The sequence below is a fragment of the Orycteropus afer genome, unplaced genomic scaffold (assembly GCF_000298275.1).
Source record: "Orycteropus afer afer isolate SDZICR_OR568_19922 unplaced genomic scaffold, OryAfe1.0 scaffold00001, whole genome shotgun sequence".
NCBI classification, from domain to species: domain Eukaryota; kingdom Metazoa; phylum Chordata; class Mammalia; order Tubulidentata; family Orycteropodidae; genus Orycteropus; species Orycteropus afer.
Genome location: NW_006921588.1, coordinates 37,912,481 through 37,932,524, shown reverse-complemented (window position 1 = coordinate 37,932,524; position 20,044 = coordinate 37,912,481). Strand labels below are relative to the sequence as shown.

General features: G+C 36.5%; 1 protein-coding gene across 1 annotated transcript in view; it reads right to left on the bottom strand.

Annotated features, from left to right (window-relative positions):
• Positions 1-469: 469 nt before the first annotated feature.
• The window catches only part of COBLL1 (cordon-bleu WH2 repeat protein like 1), a 95,230-nt gene continuing 75,655 nt past the window's right edge, over positions 470-20,044 (bottom strand). The window contains 3 exon segments of the mRNA XM_042780359.1: positions 470-556; positions 6,986-7,162; positions 12,401-13,971. Of these exon segments, the coding sequence (XP_042636293.1) occupies positions 470-556; positions 6,986-7,162; positions 12,401-13,971 (1,835 nt within the window).

Below are 20,044 nucleotides of genomic sequence, written 5' to 3'. Positions count from 1 at the left end.
GATCCTTCTTTTAGCAAAAAAAAAGGCTTTAGCATAACTTAGAAATGTTTCCAATTACACAATAACACTGAGGCAACAAATATCAGATGTGTTTCTCTAGCAATTTACGTGTCAAACCAACATAAGTCCATGAATCTTAATTTATTCTTTTGTCTAAGTCACCATTATAGAGTACTCTTCAATAAGTACATGAAATCAACAAAAGGTGATTATTTCTCGTTTAAAAAAGGAAAAGTCATTTACACCTTGTCTTAAATTCTAAAGCAGCATATTCAGTTGTGAACGCAAAAAGACAAAAAAATAAATTATAAATTCTCATTCTCGACATTAAAAGCCACAGAGAAAATTCTCATACTTTAATAGATAATATATTAGTATACATCTGAATATACATTTGCAAACATTCTCCATTAACATGAAGTTGGCCCGGGAAGCGGAGGTGATGAAGTGCAGTATTGCAAGGCAATATTTAACAGTCGTCCTGTGCATCAGGGGGTACGGAGTGGCTGATTCTTGGTCTTCTATTCACAGAAATTGTATATGGTGGGACAGTAACCTAAGAGGGGGCAAAAAAAAAAAAAAAAAAGCACTTTCCACCTAGCCATTTAAAATGAGACTGCTGTTGAATTTTTAACAATTACATTTGAACTTTTTGCTTAATTGCAAAGGCTAACATTTAGTATTTATCATTCAATAAGTGATAAATCATCAAAGATAAATGTTAACTCTACCATGAAATTAAAAATGAGAGAGTTGTTATTTCCATAACAAACAAGTTAAATAATCCATTAACATCATAGTCTTTACAAAATTACCAAATCAACACAAAGGACAAGAGCACAAACAGACTGCAGGACAAGCTGTTAAAGAGCATTTTTAGCGAGATTAATTCTAACTCCCTTAATTCATTCTCCCTCAGCGAATGTAGAAACCTAAATTCCAGAAACCAGTGAATTTTACATTTTTTTGTATTGATGGCATAGATTAGCCTGAAACTCCCCTCTCAGTGACCCTTTACTTATAAGAAGAAACAGCCTTTGGTTTTTAAAATGCTTTCATATGAATGACCTGAAAAATCAAATCTGTGATTGTTCTGCCAAAACAATAGCATCATGAAAACCTCACTGCTTTTGAGTTGATTCCAACTCACAGCAACCCTATAGAATAGAGTAGAACTGCCCCATAGGGTTTCCAAGGCTGTAAATCTTTACAGAAGATGACTGCTACATCTTTCTGCCAGGGAGCGGCTGGTGGGTTCAAAACACCCAACTCTTGGTTAGTAGCCAAATGCTTTAACCACTATGACAAAAGGTTTTTTTCCCCCCTCACTAAATACCTATAAATTCAACAGTAAAGTCTTCTATTTGCAAAGAAACTGTAAGTGAATGAAAAGTATTAAACAAGAACTTTCTAAATAGCTTGAAATTCCAACATGAAGAAAATTCATCTGGTTTCTGAATACTAAAAATGTGTAATACTGCTAAAATTATATGTAAAATATATTATTTATTTGTATATATTATATCCATGTATACTAGACATAAAATATGATAAAGATATTTTAAGAAAAATGATTTTATCTATAGTTTACTAATTTAGATTCATAACCAAACATTATTATTTTCTCCCAAGAAGAGAACTGAAGTACAAAAGATCCTATGCCTAGCAACAGTATAAGTCTGTGAAAATGAAAGTAAAAAAGGCAAATTTAGTTTAAACTTGGTGTCCTTGAACATTTCCCAGTCCTTTATTAAATGAAGACTAGTCCCAAACTAATGAATTTTCTGCACTGTCTTATGTATCCGAGGTGGATACTACCTACCTGAAATAAAATAGCTAAGAAGAAAAGTCACCAGTAGGGGAAGGGAAAACTCATCTGCACCGTTTAGTATGCACGTGGGAATTTGCCGATTTCTTTCAAAGTACAGACAAGGAACAACAGACAGATAACAACTTTTCATTAAGTCACCTTAGTGCAAAATGTGTCTGTGTGGAAGAATTTTTGTTTTTTAATTCTTGCTAAAAGCATAGTTTTTATTTGCAAATTGAAAGAGAGAAAATTTGTTTTAGGTATTTAAAAAACATACTACTGGCTCCACATATCTAAAGTAAAAGGTATTTATTGTAGCATCATTTTAAGGTAAAATCCTGAAATCAAGTTAAATGTCCTCCAATAAGGAACAAATACATGGTACATTCCTGTGTTCAAATACTGTTGTTGTTGTTATGTGCCCGAGTCAGACCTGACTCATAGCGACCCCTCCTTGGGTTTCCGAGGCAGTATCACTACGGAAGTGGATTGTCCAACCTTCCTTCCTAGGAGTGGTGGTGGGTTTGAACCGCCAGCCTTCTGGTTAGCAGTCAAGTGCCTTAGCCACTACACTACCAGAGCTCCTGTTCACATACTATGTAGTCTTAAAAAGAGTATCATAGGTCTATAAGTAACATAATGGAAAGCTTCAATGAGATACAGGTTTTAGAATTATTTCCATAATATATCACTTTTGTAAAAAAAAAAAAATTATGTACTATAAAATACTATAGTATTTTACATACTATAAAAATGGTATAGAAGGTTATACAACAGTTTATTAACAGTGGATATCTCTGGGGGAAAATGATAATTCCTTTGATATTTCAAAATGAGATTACTAAACTTTTAAACATGAGAAGACACTAAGATTAGGATATCATTCTATAAATTCTGTGAGTTCAGAATCTATTGAATCTATTTTAATTCCCCTTCATATCCACACTATACCTTTGCCTGTTTTCAATCCTGGCACAGTCAGTGCTCAGTGAATATGGGTTGGAGTATGAACAGAATGTGTTGAATAGAACCTATATAAAATTTAAAAAATATTTTTTGAATTTTTAACAAAGAATATGTGACAATTAAAATACAGAAAATTTTTTTAAAAATAGCATTTAAGAATTTACTGATATTAACACCTATTAGGCAAACACCATGAGAGGATCTAGTTGATCAAATATCATATCAAGCAAATATGAGTGAGTGGTGGGGAAATAGATAAATAAAGCAAACAATTGAGCAAAACGCTGGGTGATTTACCTAGTTGTTTTCCTCCCTCCAAGATTCTATCTAACCAAAGATCAGTTTTATATTCTGAAGTACCATGTAATATCAAGTGCCAAATATCATCTGTCAGTTTATTTTCAGAAGTTCTTCTTTTATAAATCTACTGGCAATAGTGTGATAACCAGATTTGTAGCAGTTCAAGCACCATCAAGTACCAAGAGTAGCCAAAGTAGTTCTGGCGTCAGTGCAGGCTCAATAATCACAGATTACATAATTTATTGTCTGTTAATAATTTTCTTATTCATATATAAATCTTAACATCAAATTTATAGAACACTGAGCTAGATTTATTAACTCTTTACGAGAAGAAAAGACTAACATCTGTAACTAGATGGATGTCAAATGGGGATGAGTGGAAAAGCTTAATAAACATGAAAAAACATGGCATGTCCATGCCTACATTTACATTAGAGCAATCAACTAGATAATTGGTCTAATGAGAACCAACCATTATAATGAAGGATAACTGCTCTGGTATGAACCACAGTCATAAGGCAGGTTGATACCTGGAGTTAAACTGAACATTTGGGTGCCAAGAAATAAGCAAGCAAAGAGCCAATTTTTTGATGAACAATCTAAACCTACTGTCAAAATCGCTGGAGATTTTATTTGGCAATATAATTATTGTTATACAAAAGAGTTATCAGGATTTAAAACAAATTAGGAGAATTGTTCAGTACAGGACAGAAACAATGGACTTAGGCAAAGATCGTAAGAAATTAAAGCCAGCCTGAATCCGTTTTTACCACTTTTCAATTTTTTGAAATGTAACAGATTTACAGAAAAGTGCACTCAATTCAGCCTGATGAAAGCAAACGTGCATATAACCACTACCCAGGTCAAGAGAAAGAATACCTCCAGCTCGGTATGGATCCTTTCTTTATTTAAAATTGAGATTTTCTTCTTTGTAGATTTTTGCATAAATTTTGCATAAATTGTATATTTTAAAAGTTACTGCATTAAAAACTATTTATCTTGATGACTGAGTTTCAGTTGCATTCCTGAGGCAAGTATTTCGCTTGCCTTACCCCAGTCCTAGTCCTGCACGGCACCACCAAGCCTCTAACAACCCCTCCAGCAACTCCTCCCCCTGCTGAGGTAACAACTACAGTAATTTTTATAATTATGTCTTTGCTTTTAAAAATGACTTTTCCACCTATGTTTACGTCACTAAATAATATGATTTAGTTTTACATGATTTCAAACTTTATACATACGTATTTCTGTATGTCTGCCGTCTATCTCTATTGCTGCTTTTCCTACAGTTTGTCTATTTTATTACTGTATGACACTCCATTCTTTGAATATACTACCATTTACAGTGTTGTTAATGGATATTATGGTTATATCTGCATGGGATTATTGTACATTGTTATATGTAAGTTCTAGTATGCAGAAAGATTCATTTTTTTAGGACATATAACTAAAAGTAGGAGCTTTGGTGGCATAGTGCCTAAGGCATTTGACTGCTAACCAGAAGTCTGGCGGTTCAAACCCACCAGCCACTCCTCAGAAGGAAGGTTGGGCAATCTACTTCCTTAGTGGTACTACCTCGGAAACCGAAAGAGGGGTCGCTATGAGTTGGATCCAACTCAACGACAATGACTTTGGTTTTGGTATAACTAAAAGTGAAAATGCCGGTCATAGAGTGTGGATAGTGTGAACTTTATTATTTTCTGTATCCATTTTTTAATAGAATAAAATAAACTATGTAAAAAAAAATGTTCATTTAAAAAATACTAGGACCTAGCACTATATAGATTCAAAGAGCTATCAATAACCTCCTACTGAAAGAGATAAAATTTTAGACTCAATAGAAGTGAAAGTAATGAGTAATAAACAGGATACAATTATGGATCATCATTTTGGACTAGCTTCCTATGTTGATTCACATCCAGCTCGTTCTGGAAGCAATCAGAGTTTTATATGCAAAAGGACTGCCAAACCAGGGCCTGTAACATAACAAATGTACGGCTGCTTGCCTGTACAATTCTGTTGGCTTAGAAGGCATTTCCAATGTAATATACAGGTTTCTGCAATTAATTCATTGAAAGAGATTAATGTATCCACTGAATTGGTACAAAGGCTTGTAATCAGTTTCTTTATTGTTACTTGATTCTCCTGTGGGCCTGATAAAGCACTGTTTTCTCTAGCTTTGGTTGTGAATAGCCAGAAGGCAGAGGCTTCACTTTATTTATTTTTGCATCCCCACTATCTATTCAACGCTTAGCACTTACGTGCTATCAAAGATGCCTGTCAAATATATTGAATAGAAAAGCTTTAGACTGGTAGTGACTAATTTGAAATTCATCCTCAGCTTATAAAGTTAGAAACAGAAAACTATTCTTAAGTGAGAATGTGCAATTTATTAACATGGCATAGTTTCCCATTAAAACATAAATTTGTCATGACCTGTGAAATACCAATTTCAATGCTCGAAGCTGTATCAAAGTTTTATGCAATCTAAATGCAGACTCTGCAAATCAACAAAATTCAAACTAATCTACCCTGAATTTATCCTTCACATAGCCTCTACTTCCAGCAGCACTCAATTTTTCAGCCACGGTCCTGTGCTTGCCAAGATAGGAGCACAAAGTCCTCTGGGAGGAGCATAGCCTTCAAATGTCTTTCCACACAAACCTATGGGGAACCTGGCTGCAGCAGTCAAGCCCACCCAGGGTAGAGATGCTGCCGGGATGCCCCTCCCCTTCCCATTCTATCTTTGCAGCATTTCGGCTCCTTGGCAGACTTAATATCTGTTCTGCACAGTGCTCTTAAGTTCTGTGGAGCTCAATGTTTTTTGCTTAACCAGTTTCTCACTTTTCTCTAAACAGCTTTTAATATCATTAGAGAAGGAATTCACAAAATGAAATGCCTAAGGAGTCAGTGGAATAATGATTTCCTTTCTTGGGTGTTCAGGTACTTTGCACCAGGAGGAATGAAAGAAAGAGGAGGAAGACATTTAGGGGACTATGGCCTCCTCCGGGAAGTCCAAGTGTAAGGTTTCACCACTTCCTCTTTCAGTGGATAACACTCACTTGCAAATAATTCCCTACTACACTTCTTTGGTGTTTGACCCAAGGAGAAACATATCCCCTTTTCCTGATTCTCTCCTACACCTTCTCAGTAAGGATAGAGAACTTGGGCACAGTATAATCAAGGACTGAACTCCTTCATTAGCTGTGCATATCTAAATTCTCTAGATTTTCCTTACACTTTTGCTTGTTTATTTGTTTTGTTTAATCTATAAAACTCCCTCTAAAACTCCACATATGATAATAATTTTGATTACTACATGGAACCCTAATGGTGCAGTGATTACATGCTGGGCTGCTAATCAAAAGGTCAGGTGTTTGAGCCCATAAGCTCCTATAACCCATGGGAGAAAGATGTAACAGTCTGCTTCCTTAAAAATTACAACCTTGGACACCCTATAGGGCAGTTCTACTCTGTCTGACAGTGTTGCTCTGAGTTGGAATCAACTCATTGGCAATAGATTTAGTTTTGTTTTTTGATTAGTACAGTAACTATTACTGAAACTTACGGGTTCCTATCTTGAATGCATCTTTTCTAGAATGGGAAGTTGTTTTCTTTTGCAAATTATCTTTCTTGCTGTGCTAACAATTTCTTAGGAGTCTAGGGTACTTTCTATATATAGTTACATAATAACGAACAAAACCCATGTTCTGCACCTGGCCCATGTTTTGGAAAACAGATTTGACATCTTTCAACTTATAGTTAAAAAATGTATCTGACATAAAAGAGTAACTTCTGGCATCCTCCCTATTCAGATTTAAATGCCAGAAAAAAAAAATTCCCCCTAAGTATTAGTTTGACAATGTTGAAAATAAACCCACTGTCACCCATCTGATAAAGAAAACTTACCCTTTTCAATTTGGCAGCAGCCTCTCCAGAACGGATTGCAGTCAGCAAACTCTGTCGGATCTGTTCTGGGTCAGAGCTTTGGAATGTTAAAGAACTTTGTCTCTTAAGGGTGAATGATGGGCAGTCAGTTGGAGATGGTATGTGGGAATTCTGTTCATTATGTAAAGAATTATTTTCCTACAAAAATAAATGCAAAATACATGGATGAACATCAAAAGAAGAATGGGCTATTTATGGGGGGAAATCATCATCATCAATAGTTCTTTACGAAGCACCATATACCACACTGGTATTTCAGAAACAGCTTTAAACTCAAAATCAAAACATGTTTTTGATTTATGAAAATAATACTAAATCTAAATTTTTAAAGGCCATTAGGGAGCTAAGAATTTTTTTCTATTTTTGTTTAAAAGGGAGAAAACATTGGCAGGACACTTGTTCTATATTCTTTTAATTTCCATATGTTCTCAATAACAGAAGGTCATCATGTATACCATTTCCACACAACTTCCAGCATGAATTCACACAGAGAAATTCAGAACACAGCACTTTTCTCATCTACCAAAGAACAACAGAAGATATATATCAGGAAAAATAAAATCACAGCAAGAGAAATGTTATAATTCCCTAGGGCTTTTTCTAAGGGGACTTTAGGTGATGGACATTGCTGGCAAGGACAAAAGCATGAAGATGCAGAATTGGAGAAACTAAGAAAAAGATCTATACTGTCCTACATGCAAAATAGAAGGAAAGAATTCTAGGGAAGGGAGCAGTAGAGACCTGGGATCCTAGAAGAGGTTGTATGATCAATGGTGAAGATGCTTTGTGGGAGAAACAAAAGAGTTAAAGGCAACAATGACAACAAAAACAACAAAAACCCAACTATTACACACACAATTCTACAATAACAGTAATAATAATAATCTATCAGTGGGTATATAGCCACTGATAGATTACACATAAGCTGAACAGGTGTGGGAAGGAGACTGAGACTACATTCATGAATATATATATAGGTTTGACAGAGGATATTTTTATGTATGTATTTATATGGGTGTCAAACACAACCCTGAATAGAGTAGGGGATACATGAAGCAAAGTTATAGAAACTTGTTAGCCATAACCAAATACCCTGAGGGAATGACTTGCTGGACCTGGGGGCCCAGGACCATAGTCTCAGGAGACAAGGTCAATTGCCATAACATAGTCCACTAAGTTCTACATCCTACTTTAGTGAGTAGTGAATAGGCTCCTAAAAGGTTGTGTGTGGTCATCTAAGGGGCAACTATTTTGTCTCTCTCCAGTCAAAGCAAAGAAGAATGAAGAAAATCAAAGACACATGGAAATAATTAGTCCAAAGGGCTAACAGACCAAGCAGACCTCAGCCTCCACAACTCTGAGACCAGAAGAACTGGATGGTACTTGATACCACAGCTGATCACTCTGAAAGGGATCACAATAAGAGATTGGATATCCTGGATTGAGTGGGAGAAAAATGTGGAACAAAACTCAGAATCATAAAGAAAAGACCAGGTTTACTAGTCTGATAGAAAATGATTGAACCCCTGATACTATGGTCCTTAGTTACCCTTCAAGTCTGGAACTAAACTCACCCCCTGTAGCTCATCTTTCAGCCAAACAATAGGCAAGCCTTTAAGGTGAACAGTAACACCAGACAGGTATGTACTCCTTAGAACAATCAACTATATGAGATCAGAAAGGCAGCATTTGCTCAGGAATAAGGTTCAAAAGGCAGGAAGGGAAAGGGAGGGAGGGCAGGTGAAATTATAAACATGAGGAGGAAGTGAGAAAAGGGCTGTTACATTGTGGGGATTGCAATCAATGGCGTGAAACAAAAATGTGTATAAACTGTTGAATGGAAAACCAGTTTCCCTGTAAACTTTCACCCAAATCACAACAAAAAGTTTAAAAAAGAAAAAAAAAAAAGATTTTCCTGGAGGATTTTGCATTTCATTTTGTTTTTTAATTAAGTTTGTTGACTGGTGTGCAGGTAACCTCTTCTGTGAAAGGAGGATATACTTGTTGAGGATTTCTCTCTCCACTACACATCCCGTACTTATGATTACCAACTGAGCTCCAGAAACTCTTCTAGGCTCTCTTTTAGGGCACAATGTGACAGCATAAAACAAGAGAGAAGATTCCTGGGCTTAAGGACCTGTGTATATGACAAAGTATTAAATCCTATTTCACTGTAGATACTGTAAGGAGAACAAGACTGTCCCTGAAGACCAGTCAAAACTGGGTTCCAACAGGGATAGGACTAAAATGGGAGTACCTACATCAAGATCAAGGACTAAGGAGAGAAGAGGGATCTTGGCATTGGGGTGCTGAAGTAAAGACAGACTTTAGCCAGGAGCTCATAAAGACTGAAAGCAGCGATAACCCTCAAAGAAAGTAAGAGATGTCAGCACTTCCTCATTGCTCACTCCTCACCTCCTATCTGCCCACTGCTTATCAACAGCTCTACTTCCTCAGCCACTAAACTGTCTCTGCTGACCGAGCTAGGTTGGAAGATGAGGATATTACTTTCCCTTCTCGTGGGCTAAGAAGACTAAGAAAGAGAATTGCTACCTTTCTGTTTCATAAATGCAGTGGGAATTTTACTAAGTTTGAGCAAAATAATACTGAACCCCTATGTAAGGGGTTGACTAGAACAGCAAAATTAGTAAGATACTCCACAAACAAAAAAACAACTCATTTTTATGGTTCCAATATATTAGCTTATAAAGTTACTATTTTTGAGGGTCCAAAATGGTCAAATATTGTCAATTTGATATATGTTCTCATAAAAGAAAAATTAAATACTATGTACACAAAATAGTTTGTGTTTCTGGAAGATACAAAGTCTAAGTACTAACCGCGTTTTCTTTACTTTCCCCATGAAACTAGGTGTTTTTTTTTTTTTTTTAAATAGTAATTTTATGAGGAACCAAATGTGGTAAAGTTCTTAGGAAGAAATATTTAATAAATGATTTAACTGGCAAAGCTTTCAAATAATTAATCTTGAATTTTTCTTTTTCAAACTGCCAAATATATATCTTTATAAAAGATGTGCTAAACAGAGCTCAGGCAATGGCTAAAGAAAGAAAAAAATAATGTATTATCTAAATCAGCTTCCACTGTTTAGGAATGGTATTCCATTCCAAGATAAAACACAGACTTTGTTCCCAAGAATTATTCACTAGATCATACATATCTTCTTGACACTGCATCAACATAATAACCATAAATATAAAATACGCAAAGAAATATTCTTCGAGATAAATATTCCTTTGAAATTATGGAAAAATCTTTACTTGGCAATATGGTTAGTGTTCTGTTATTCTAAGAATGTTTGAAAAAGTTGTATAAAATACTTCTAGAACTGTCACACAAATATGAAAAGATTCTTCAAACACTATCAGAATAAAAGGGCACAAAGTATTTCAAAAAAATTGCATATGGATTATGATTTGTGCTGTGAATTTTGTTTCCTTTGTCTATACTGTCTGAACCTATCAAATTACAGCACCCAGTTGAGAAAACTTGCTTGCTGAAAGTGAAGATGACTTGAAAAGCCCTTATTGACAAAGATCAAAGACTACATACAGTCTCAGAATGGACTACACCTCAACAAAAGAAAACAAAAATGCTTACAACTGGTCAATAAGCAACATCACAATAAATGGAGAAAAGATTGAAGTTGTGGAGATCTCATTTCACTGGATCCACAATCAACACCCGTAGAAGCAGCAGTCAAGAAATCAGCTGTCATAATGCACTGGGCAAATCTGCTGCAAGGGAGCTCTTTACAGTGTTCAAGAGCAAAGATGTCACTTTGAAGACTAAGGCGTGCTTGATCCAAGCCATGGTATTTTCAATCACCTCTTATGCATGTGAAAGCTAGACAATGAATAATGAAGACCAAAGAAGAGCTGATGCCTTTCAATTGTGGTGTTGGTGAAGAATACTGAAAATACAATGGGCTGCCGAAAGAACAAACAAATCTGTCCTGGAGGAAGTACAGCCGGAATGCTCTCTAGAAGTGGGAATGGCCACACTTTGTCTCACCTACTTTGGTCATGTTGTCAAAAGGGACCAGTCTCTAGAGAAGGATGTCAGGCTTAGTAAAGTACAGAGTGTAAAAGGGGAAAACTCTCAACAAGAAGGACTGACACGGTGGCTGCAATAATGGGCTCAAGTATAGTAAGGATTGTGAGGATGGCACTGGACTGGGCAGTGTTTCCTTCTGTTGTGCACAGGGTCCCTACGCATCAGAGCTAACTCGATGGCACCTAACAACAAACAACAACAACAATTTGAACAAACATTAAGTCAACAAGCTTCCATATTGGTAAATAAATTAGGCAAAAAAAAAAAAAAAAAAGCTGCAATTTAATTGACTCCAACTCATGGTAATTCCATGTTTGTTAGAGTGGAACTGTGTGCCATAGTTTTCAAAGGCTTATTTTTCAGAAACAGTTCTCCCAAGCCTTTCTTCTCATGCACCTCTGGGTGGACTCGAACCTCCAAACTTTTGGTTAGCATCCGAGCAACACCCAGGGCTTGTCAATATACATATAACTGGTGAAGCTGACACTGAGTCAACTAGACAGGGAAATAAAAATATTACATTTTTTTAACTCTGCTTTCAGTTTAAATGTTTGCAAGTAAGTACTTGTTAAGTTGAAGTTGCATGTATATGATAGGAAATGCATAGCTGAGAGATCTCTGGTTATTTTTAGCCAGTCTTTAATGCTACTTACATTCCCTTATAATTAAAGCTATTTATTTTGCTACTGTGTAGTTACTATTGAATTTAGAAAAAAAAAAATAAAGTAAATCAAGGCATCCAGAAAAGTTATATTTAAAAAATAGGGACAGCAAAACAGCACGATTAACTAGTACATTACACAAATGTATGAACAAAGAAAGTTTAAATTGAAACATTTAATAATGGTACAATTATCTATTGATGGGGGGAAAAAAAGTTGCCATGGAGTCATTTCTGACAAGATGAGAGCCTATGTATGTCAGAGTAGAACTGTGCTCCACAAGGGTTTCAGTATCAGGTTTTTCTGAAGTATTTTGGCAAGGCTTTCTTCCAAGGTGGCTCTGGGTGGCTTGAGCAACCAACATTTTGGTTAATAGTTGAGCACTTAACTATTTATATCACCCCAAGGACTCCTTGTAATGAGGACCTTAGGGTAATATTCACTGAAGTTACAAGACTTACAATTCTCAGACTAAATAAGTAAAGTCCATGTATTACCACTTTTTTCCCCTACAGTAGCTTGATATCAGACTATGAATGCAAACAATGTAACATGCAAACATACCAACATGCTTGTTAAACTCCATTTTAACCATGTTTTATAAAAATCTGAATATACATTTTAAAAAAGTAGTATTTACCTTATCAATCACACCAAGTTGTGAGATGTCCACAAATTTGTTGTCAGAGCTAGCCTTCCCCTCCTCTGAGTTGGTTGGAGACTGGGCAGATGTACCATCACTGAATGACTCTTTGGAGGCAGTACGTGTTTTACTGAAAGACTGTGACCTCTTCACTACTGCCAGGGCAAATGGTGAAGGAGCAGAGCTTGAGTATGGTCGTGGGGCACCAAAAGTTTTCAACGTCTTCAAATTCTGTGCTGCTAACTGACTAGTGGGAATCGGCACAGGTTTTGGAGCAATTGGAGGAGGAGAGATTTCGACAGGCTTCTGACCAATGATGTTATCATCAGATTTTTTAATAAGGGGTTGTGGTGGAGGGTTAGCTGTTTTACTTACGAAAGAAAGACTTTGCTCTGGAGAAGGCAGTGGATTCCTTTCCACCTCTTTATGTGTAAGTTCTTTTGGAATAGGATTAGGGGCAGCATGGACAGTCTTGGCAGCTGCAGATGTCACGTACTGACCTGCTACTCTTTTTTGCATCTGCAAGAAAAAAGAGCTTGGTTTGGCCTGTGGATGTGAAATCCTAGATTTAAGTTTGGACTCCAGAATACTGTTGATGTCTTCCACATTTGGTACAAACGGAGCTGTGCCAGCGTCTCTGGTCATCCTGGGAGTAGGCTTCAGGTGATCAGCAGCTGTACCATCAGCTGTGCTCCCCAGCCTGTGCACCTCATTATCTGACCCCAGGTTAGGTTTCAGTTTAAGGTCTGGCTGAGGTTGCTTTGAGCCTTCAGAAATAACAAGATTTCTTTGGACTGCAGTTTCTTTCACATTTTCGTGTGTGTGCTTTTTTTCTAAAGGATGCATCTCCTGATCATTTTTATGCCCTATGGTTTCTGACTCCCAGTCTTTCAGTATTTCCAGGGATTTGGGAGGTACAATTTTATAAGTAGTCATTCCAATTTTGGGTATATAACATCTTGTAATTTCATCTGATGGTTTAGGCTTGGGTTTGTAATCTTGTCTATGAAATGGATAATTCTTTAGATGAGAAGCATTTGAATTTTTATCAGTCCCATCTACAGGAGTCAAAAGATCATCATTACCAGGTGCACAATTGGAATCTTTTGTGGTGAGTTTGTTTTCTTGTGCAATTAGTGTGTCCTGACTCCGGAATTCTCCTATGGTGTCTACAGAATTTTGTGCACATAAGGATGAGTGTTGAGTTGATTGGCTGTTATTTGAAGTCTGCACACTTTCATCAACTCTGAAGTCAGAAAGAGGATGGTCTTGATGAGTACCATCAAAACTGTTACAGGAAGGGGTTGTCTGAATTGCTGCATCTTGCATTTTTATTTTTTCTACAATGACTTGATTAAGCTTTTGATCTGGCACTGATGAAGATGCTAGATGATTTTCCTTGTAATTTATAGCAGGATCAGTTTCATATGCCTGGTAGTTTGATACTCTGTCAACTTTTATGTCCATGTCGCTATTTTTGGCAACATATGCTACATTCATTTCTGTCTTCCTCACCCCATTTTTATTATCTTCTGTTTTCAACGGAAAGGCAATTACTTCATTTTGATCTATTAAGAGAAAAATATATCCTCAAGTTAAATATATTTTTAAAAAAGGGAAGGAAGGAAAAAATAAAAAAAGAAGCTTTCAAAACCTGCCTCCTCAAAGTGAACTAACTTGGTTTAAATTCTACAGGTAATCTCTGTTCACTAATTATATAAAGGCAGGTAGGGGCAACAGAATATTGAAGACCTCAGTTTGGAACCTTGCTTGAGCAGGTTAAGCATGTTACTTAAGCCCCTGGGGCCTCTCAGTTTGTTCATATTTTAAAAGGTGAAAGTATGTATTATATTTTATAACACTATTAATAGGAAAACAAACTTAGAACAAGCATTCCATAGACAGTAGCTATTCTTCTTCTAAGTAAGGACCTCATATTTCAGTCTTTGTAAATGATGACAAAAGCAAGAAATAAACAAATTCAAACATTATAATTTTTCCTCTTTCATATTTTCCATTTTGATTCTTCTATATTTCCTAGTTTATTTATGTTCATACCTTATATTGAAAGGGAAATAATTCCAACTTATATGAGTTTTAATTATGGAAGACAATAGAAAGCATTACCTTTAAGATTTTAAATAAAAACTGAATATAAGTTGATTGTCTTGTTAATTAGGTGTCATTGCTGAAGACTTTTAGAGGACTTTGTTTATGGTCTTCTCACATGGGTGATTACAACTACATTAAAACAATCACGTTTATTTTGAGTTTTCTCTGAGGAAACAGGATACTTATTCTTTACAAGTCAGAGCCCAAGTGGAGAGAACAATCTTCCCCTCCTTGTGCTACTTTCTCTCTCGGTTCTAATTCAGTTATCTTGAAAAATGAAAACCATTTGCCAGTAATCTAGGTTGGGAAAGAATAGTGAAAGTACCAAGGACTGCCAAAAGAACCAACAAATCTGTCCTGGAAGAAGTGCAGCCAGAATGCTTCTTGGAAGCTAGAATAGCCAGACCTACTTGGGTCATGCTGTCAGAAGGGACCATTCCCTGGAGAAGGATATCATGATCAGTAAAGTCAGTGAAGAAGGGGAAGGCCCTCGATGAGATGGATTGACAAAGTAGCTGTAATGACAGGCTCACGTATAGCAAGGACTGTGAGGCTGGCACAGGACCGGGCAGTGTTTCATTCTGTTGTGCAAAGGGTCGCTATGAGTAAGAGACGACTCAATGGCACCTAACAATGACAGGTTAACAGAGCAGCAGTTGCCAGTCAATAACATGATGGCAAAGCACCAGAGTAAGGTACCTGGAGTTAACAGGTTAATGAGTGTGTACTATGTCTCTAGTTCTGAACTCCATGATTTATATACTTGTTTCTTTATTGGAATGCACAGAGGAATCTCCACTCATGTGTCACCATCAATCAGTACCACCTTCAAAACCCTTAGTGACTTTCCCTTTTCAGATATGGTAATTGCAAGCTGAAGTGAAGTATGGGTCTTGGAAGACAAGTCATGAATGGATGTCAAGTATTTTCTATAGTTTTATCATCACCCTTTTTCACCAGTACCAGGATGAGAGCACATTTACTGTCTAGAATGTTATGTAACTTAAAAGTAGTTTCTATATTAAAAAAAAATGAAAAGGAAAGGAAAAAAGAAAGATATGCATGCAAGGAAATTATTTTTCCAGGTAAATTTGTGAACACTTTTAAAAATTATCTTCACATTTTTTACCCTAATTGTAAAATTATTTGGCCACAGTAGTTAATATTATTTTATGTTTTGTTGCAAGGTTCCTATATCAAATATATGATTTAAAAATAGCATTTGTTTTTGCTCTTTCAAAATAGAATAAAAATAACAACTATTGGTCTTTATTTGTCTGGAGCAAAAGAGAAATAAGAAAGACTAAAAGAATAAACTAGTTTATAGAATAGCTCACAAAAAAGATAACTATCTGAGACTAGAAGAACTAGAAGGTGCCTGGCTATCAATAACAACCATTCTAACCAGGGAAACAATAGATGGTCCTGGAAAGAATGGGAGAAAAATGTAGGACAAGCTTCAAATTCCTGAAAGAAAAAAAAAAAAAAAAGCAGGGGAGAGAATTACTGGATCAGTAGCAACTCTGGAGGACCCCTCTGAGAGTATCGCACTGAGAAACCCTTTAAAGTTGGAACTGAACCTACTCCTGGTAATTACCTTTCAGTCTAAAAATAGACTGGCCCATAAAGTACCATCATCCATGAGTACAGTGCTCCGTTGAAATAATCATCTGTTGTTCTTGTTAGGTGTCGTCAGGTTGGCTTGGACTCATAGCAACCCTATATAAAACAGAACAACACACCGCCCACTACTGGACCATACCCACAATCCTTGCCATGCTTGAACCCATCATTGTAGCAACTGTGCCACTCCATCTTGTTGAAGGTCTTGCCTGTTTTCACTGACCCTCTAATTTACCAAGCATGATATCCTTCTCCAGAAAATGGTTCCTTCTGACATGACCAAAGTGAGACCCAAGTTTGGCCATGATTGCTTCTAAGGAGCATTCCTGCTGCATTTTCCCAGAACAGATTTGTTGGTTCTTCTGGCAGTCCATGGTATTTTCAGTATTTTTCACCAACTCCACAATCCAAAAGCATCAATTCTTCTTTGGTCTTCCTTATTCATTGTCCAGCTTTCACACACATATGAGGTGACTGAAAATACCATGGTTTGGATTAGATACATTTTATTCTCCAAAGTGACATCCTTGTTCCTTAAAACTTTAAAGAGGTCTTTGGCAGATTTGTCCAATGCAATACATCTGATTTCTTAACTGCTGTTTCTATGGGTGTTGATTGTGGATACAAGTAAAATGAAATCTTTGACAACTTCAACTTTTTGCCATTTATTATTATGTTGCTTATTTGTCCAGTTGTGAGGATTTTTGTTTTCTTTATGTTGAGTATATCCATAATGAAGACTACACTATCTTCATATCTTCATCATTAAGTGCTTTAAGTCCTCTTTACCTGCAAGCAAGCAAGGTTGTATCATCTGCATATTGCAGGTTATAAATTAGTCTTCCTCCAATCCTGATGCTGCATTGTTGAGCTTCTCAAATTATTTGCTCAGCATACAGATTGAACAAGTATGGTGAAAGGATACAGCCCTGACACACAACCTTCCCGATTTTAAAACATGAAGTGTCTTGTTATTCTGTTTGAACGACAGCCTCTTGCGCATGTAGAGATTCCTCATGAGCACAATTAATTGTTTTGGAATTCCCATTCTTTACAACATTTTCCATGATTTGTTATGATCCACACAGTCAAATGCCTTTGCATAGTCAATAAAACACAGGTAATCATCTTTCTGATATTTTTTATTTCATCCAAGATTCGTCTAACATCAGCAATGATATCCCTCATTCCACATCCACTTCTGAATGCAGCTTGAATTTCTGGAAGTTCCCTGTCAATATATTACTGCAACTGTTTTTGAATTATCTACAGCAAAATTTTACTTGCGTGTGATATTAATATTGTTTGATAATTTCCACAGTCTGTTCAATCACCTTTATTTGGAAGGGGTACAAATATGGATCTCGTCCAGTCAGTTAGCCAGGTAGCTCTCTTCCAAATTTCCTGGCATAAACAAGTAGGTGCCTCTAGTATTGGATCGTTTGTTGAAACATCTCAATAGATATTCCGTCAATTCCAGGAGCTTTGTTTTTCACTAATTCACTCAGTACAGCTTAGACTTATTCTTGCAGTACTACTGGTTCTTGATCATATATCACCCTCCCTGAAACAGCTGAACATTGGCCAATTCTTTTTGGTACAGTCACAGTGTATTCTTCCCCTCTTTTGATGCTTCCTGCATTATTCAATAGTTTGCCCATAGCATCCTTCAATATTGCAACTTGAGGCTTGAATTTTTTCTTCAGTTCTTTCAGCTTAAGAAATGTCAAGTGTGTTCTTTGATTTTCTATCTTCAGGTCATTAAACATTTCATTATAATACTTTACTTTGTCTTCTCAAACTGCCCTATGAAATCCTCTATTCCGATCTTTTATTCACCATTTCTTCCATTTGATTTAGCTAATCTCCATTCAAGAGCAAGTTTCAGAGTCTGTTCTGACATCCATTTTGGTCTTTTATTCTTTTAATTATTTTTTGCTTTCTTTGTGTATGATGATCTTGATGTCATCTCACAACTCATCTGGTGTTCAGTCACTGGTGTTCAATGTGTCAAATCTGTTCCTCGGATGGTCTCTAAATTCAGGTGGGATATAATCAAGGTCATATTTTGGCTTTTGTGGACATGTTTTAATTTTCTTCAGCTTCAACTTGAACTTGTATATGAGCAATGGATGATCTGTTCCACAGTCAGTTCCTGGCCTTGCTTTAACTGATGATATTGAGCTTCTTCATCACCTCTTTTCAGATGTAGTTGCTCTGATTCCTGTGTATTCCATCTGTTAAGGTCCACATGTATAGTTACTGTTTATGTTGCTGAAAAAAGTTATTTGCAATGAATAAGTCATTGGTCTTGCAAAACTCTATCATGCGATCTCTGGTGTCACTACTATCACCAACACCATACTTTCCAACTACCAATGATTCTTCATTTCCAGTGATTTTGCTTCCAATGATTCTTATTCATATTCCAATTACCAGAAATAATCACTACATCATAACTGCATGTTTGGTCGGTTTTGGATTGCAGAAGTTGGTAAAAATCTTCAATTTCTTCATCTTTGCCTTTAGTGGTTGGTGTGTAAATTTGTATACTAGTAGTATTAATTGGTTGTCTTTGTAAGCATTTGGATATTATCCTATTACTGACAGCATTATACTTCAGGATAGATCATAATATGTTCTTTTTGACAATGAATGCAATGCCATTCCTCTTCAATTTGTCATTCCCGACACAGTAGATCGTATGATTGTCTGATTCAAAATGGCCAAAACCAGTCCATCTAAGGTTATCAATGCTTAGAATATCTATCTTTAGCTGTTCCATTTCACTTTTGACAATTTCCGATTTTCCTAGATTCACCCTTGGTACATTCCATGTTTCAATTATTAATGAATGTTTGCAGCTGTTTCTTCCCATTTTGAGTGGTGTCCCCATCAGCAAATGAAGGTCCCTAAAGCTTTACTCCATCCACGTCATTAAGGTTGACTCTACCGTGAGGAGGTAGCTCTTTCCCAGTTGTATTTTGAGTGCTTCCAACCTGAGGGGCTTATCTTCCAGCACTATATCAGACAGTCTTTTACTGCTATTCATAAGGTTTTCAGTGGCCAATTTTTTTCGAAGTACATGCCCTCATCCTTATTCCAAGTTTGTCTTAGTTTGGAAGCTCTGCTGAAACTTGTCTACCATGTGTGACCATTCTGGTGTTTGAAGTACCAGTGGCATAGCCTCCAGCCTCACAGCAACATGCAAGCCACCATGGTATGACAAACTGAAGATGAGTGGTGTAAAGAATCATCTGTATGAAGCAAAGAAGAATGAAGAAAACCAAAGATTCATGGAAACAATTAGTCCTTGTGACTGGTACAACATGTGATCCTCAGCCTATACGACTATGAGATCAGAACTAGATGGTTCCCACTACCACTGTCAACCACTTGGAGGGGGATCTATGTAGGAGATCCTGGATAGAGAGGGATAAGTGTGGAACAAAACTCAAAAATCACTTGGGGGAAAAAAAACACACACAAAAAAGGGGACCAGGTTTGCTGGTCTGTTAGAGTTTGGTGGAACCACTAAGACTATGGTCCTTAGCTATCCTTCAGGTCTGGAATTGAACCTATACCTGTGGCTTCTAGCCAAACAAAAGACAGGCATATGAGTTGAACATTTACCTGAGGTAGATACACTCCTTGGAGAGAACAATCATGGGAGAAAGAAGGGTTGTTTATGCACAGGAGACAGTTCTGGGGGCAGGAGTGCATGGAGGGATGGACACAGGGAAGAGGGAACTATCGGGAGGAAGTGGCAGGGGAGCTGTTGCATTGGGGTAAATTGTAGTCAATGTCATGAGAAAACATGTGTGTGAACTGCTGTATGGAAAGTGAATTTGCTCTGTAAACTTTCACCCAAATCACAATTAAAATAAAATAATAATAATAAAATCA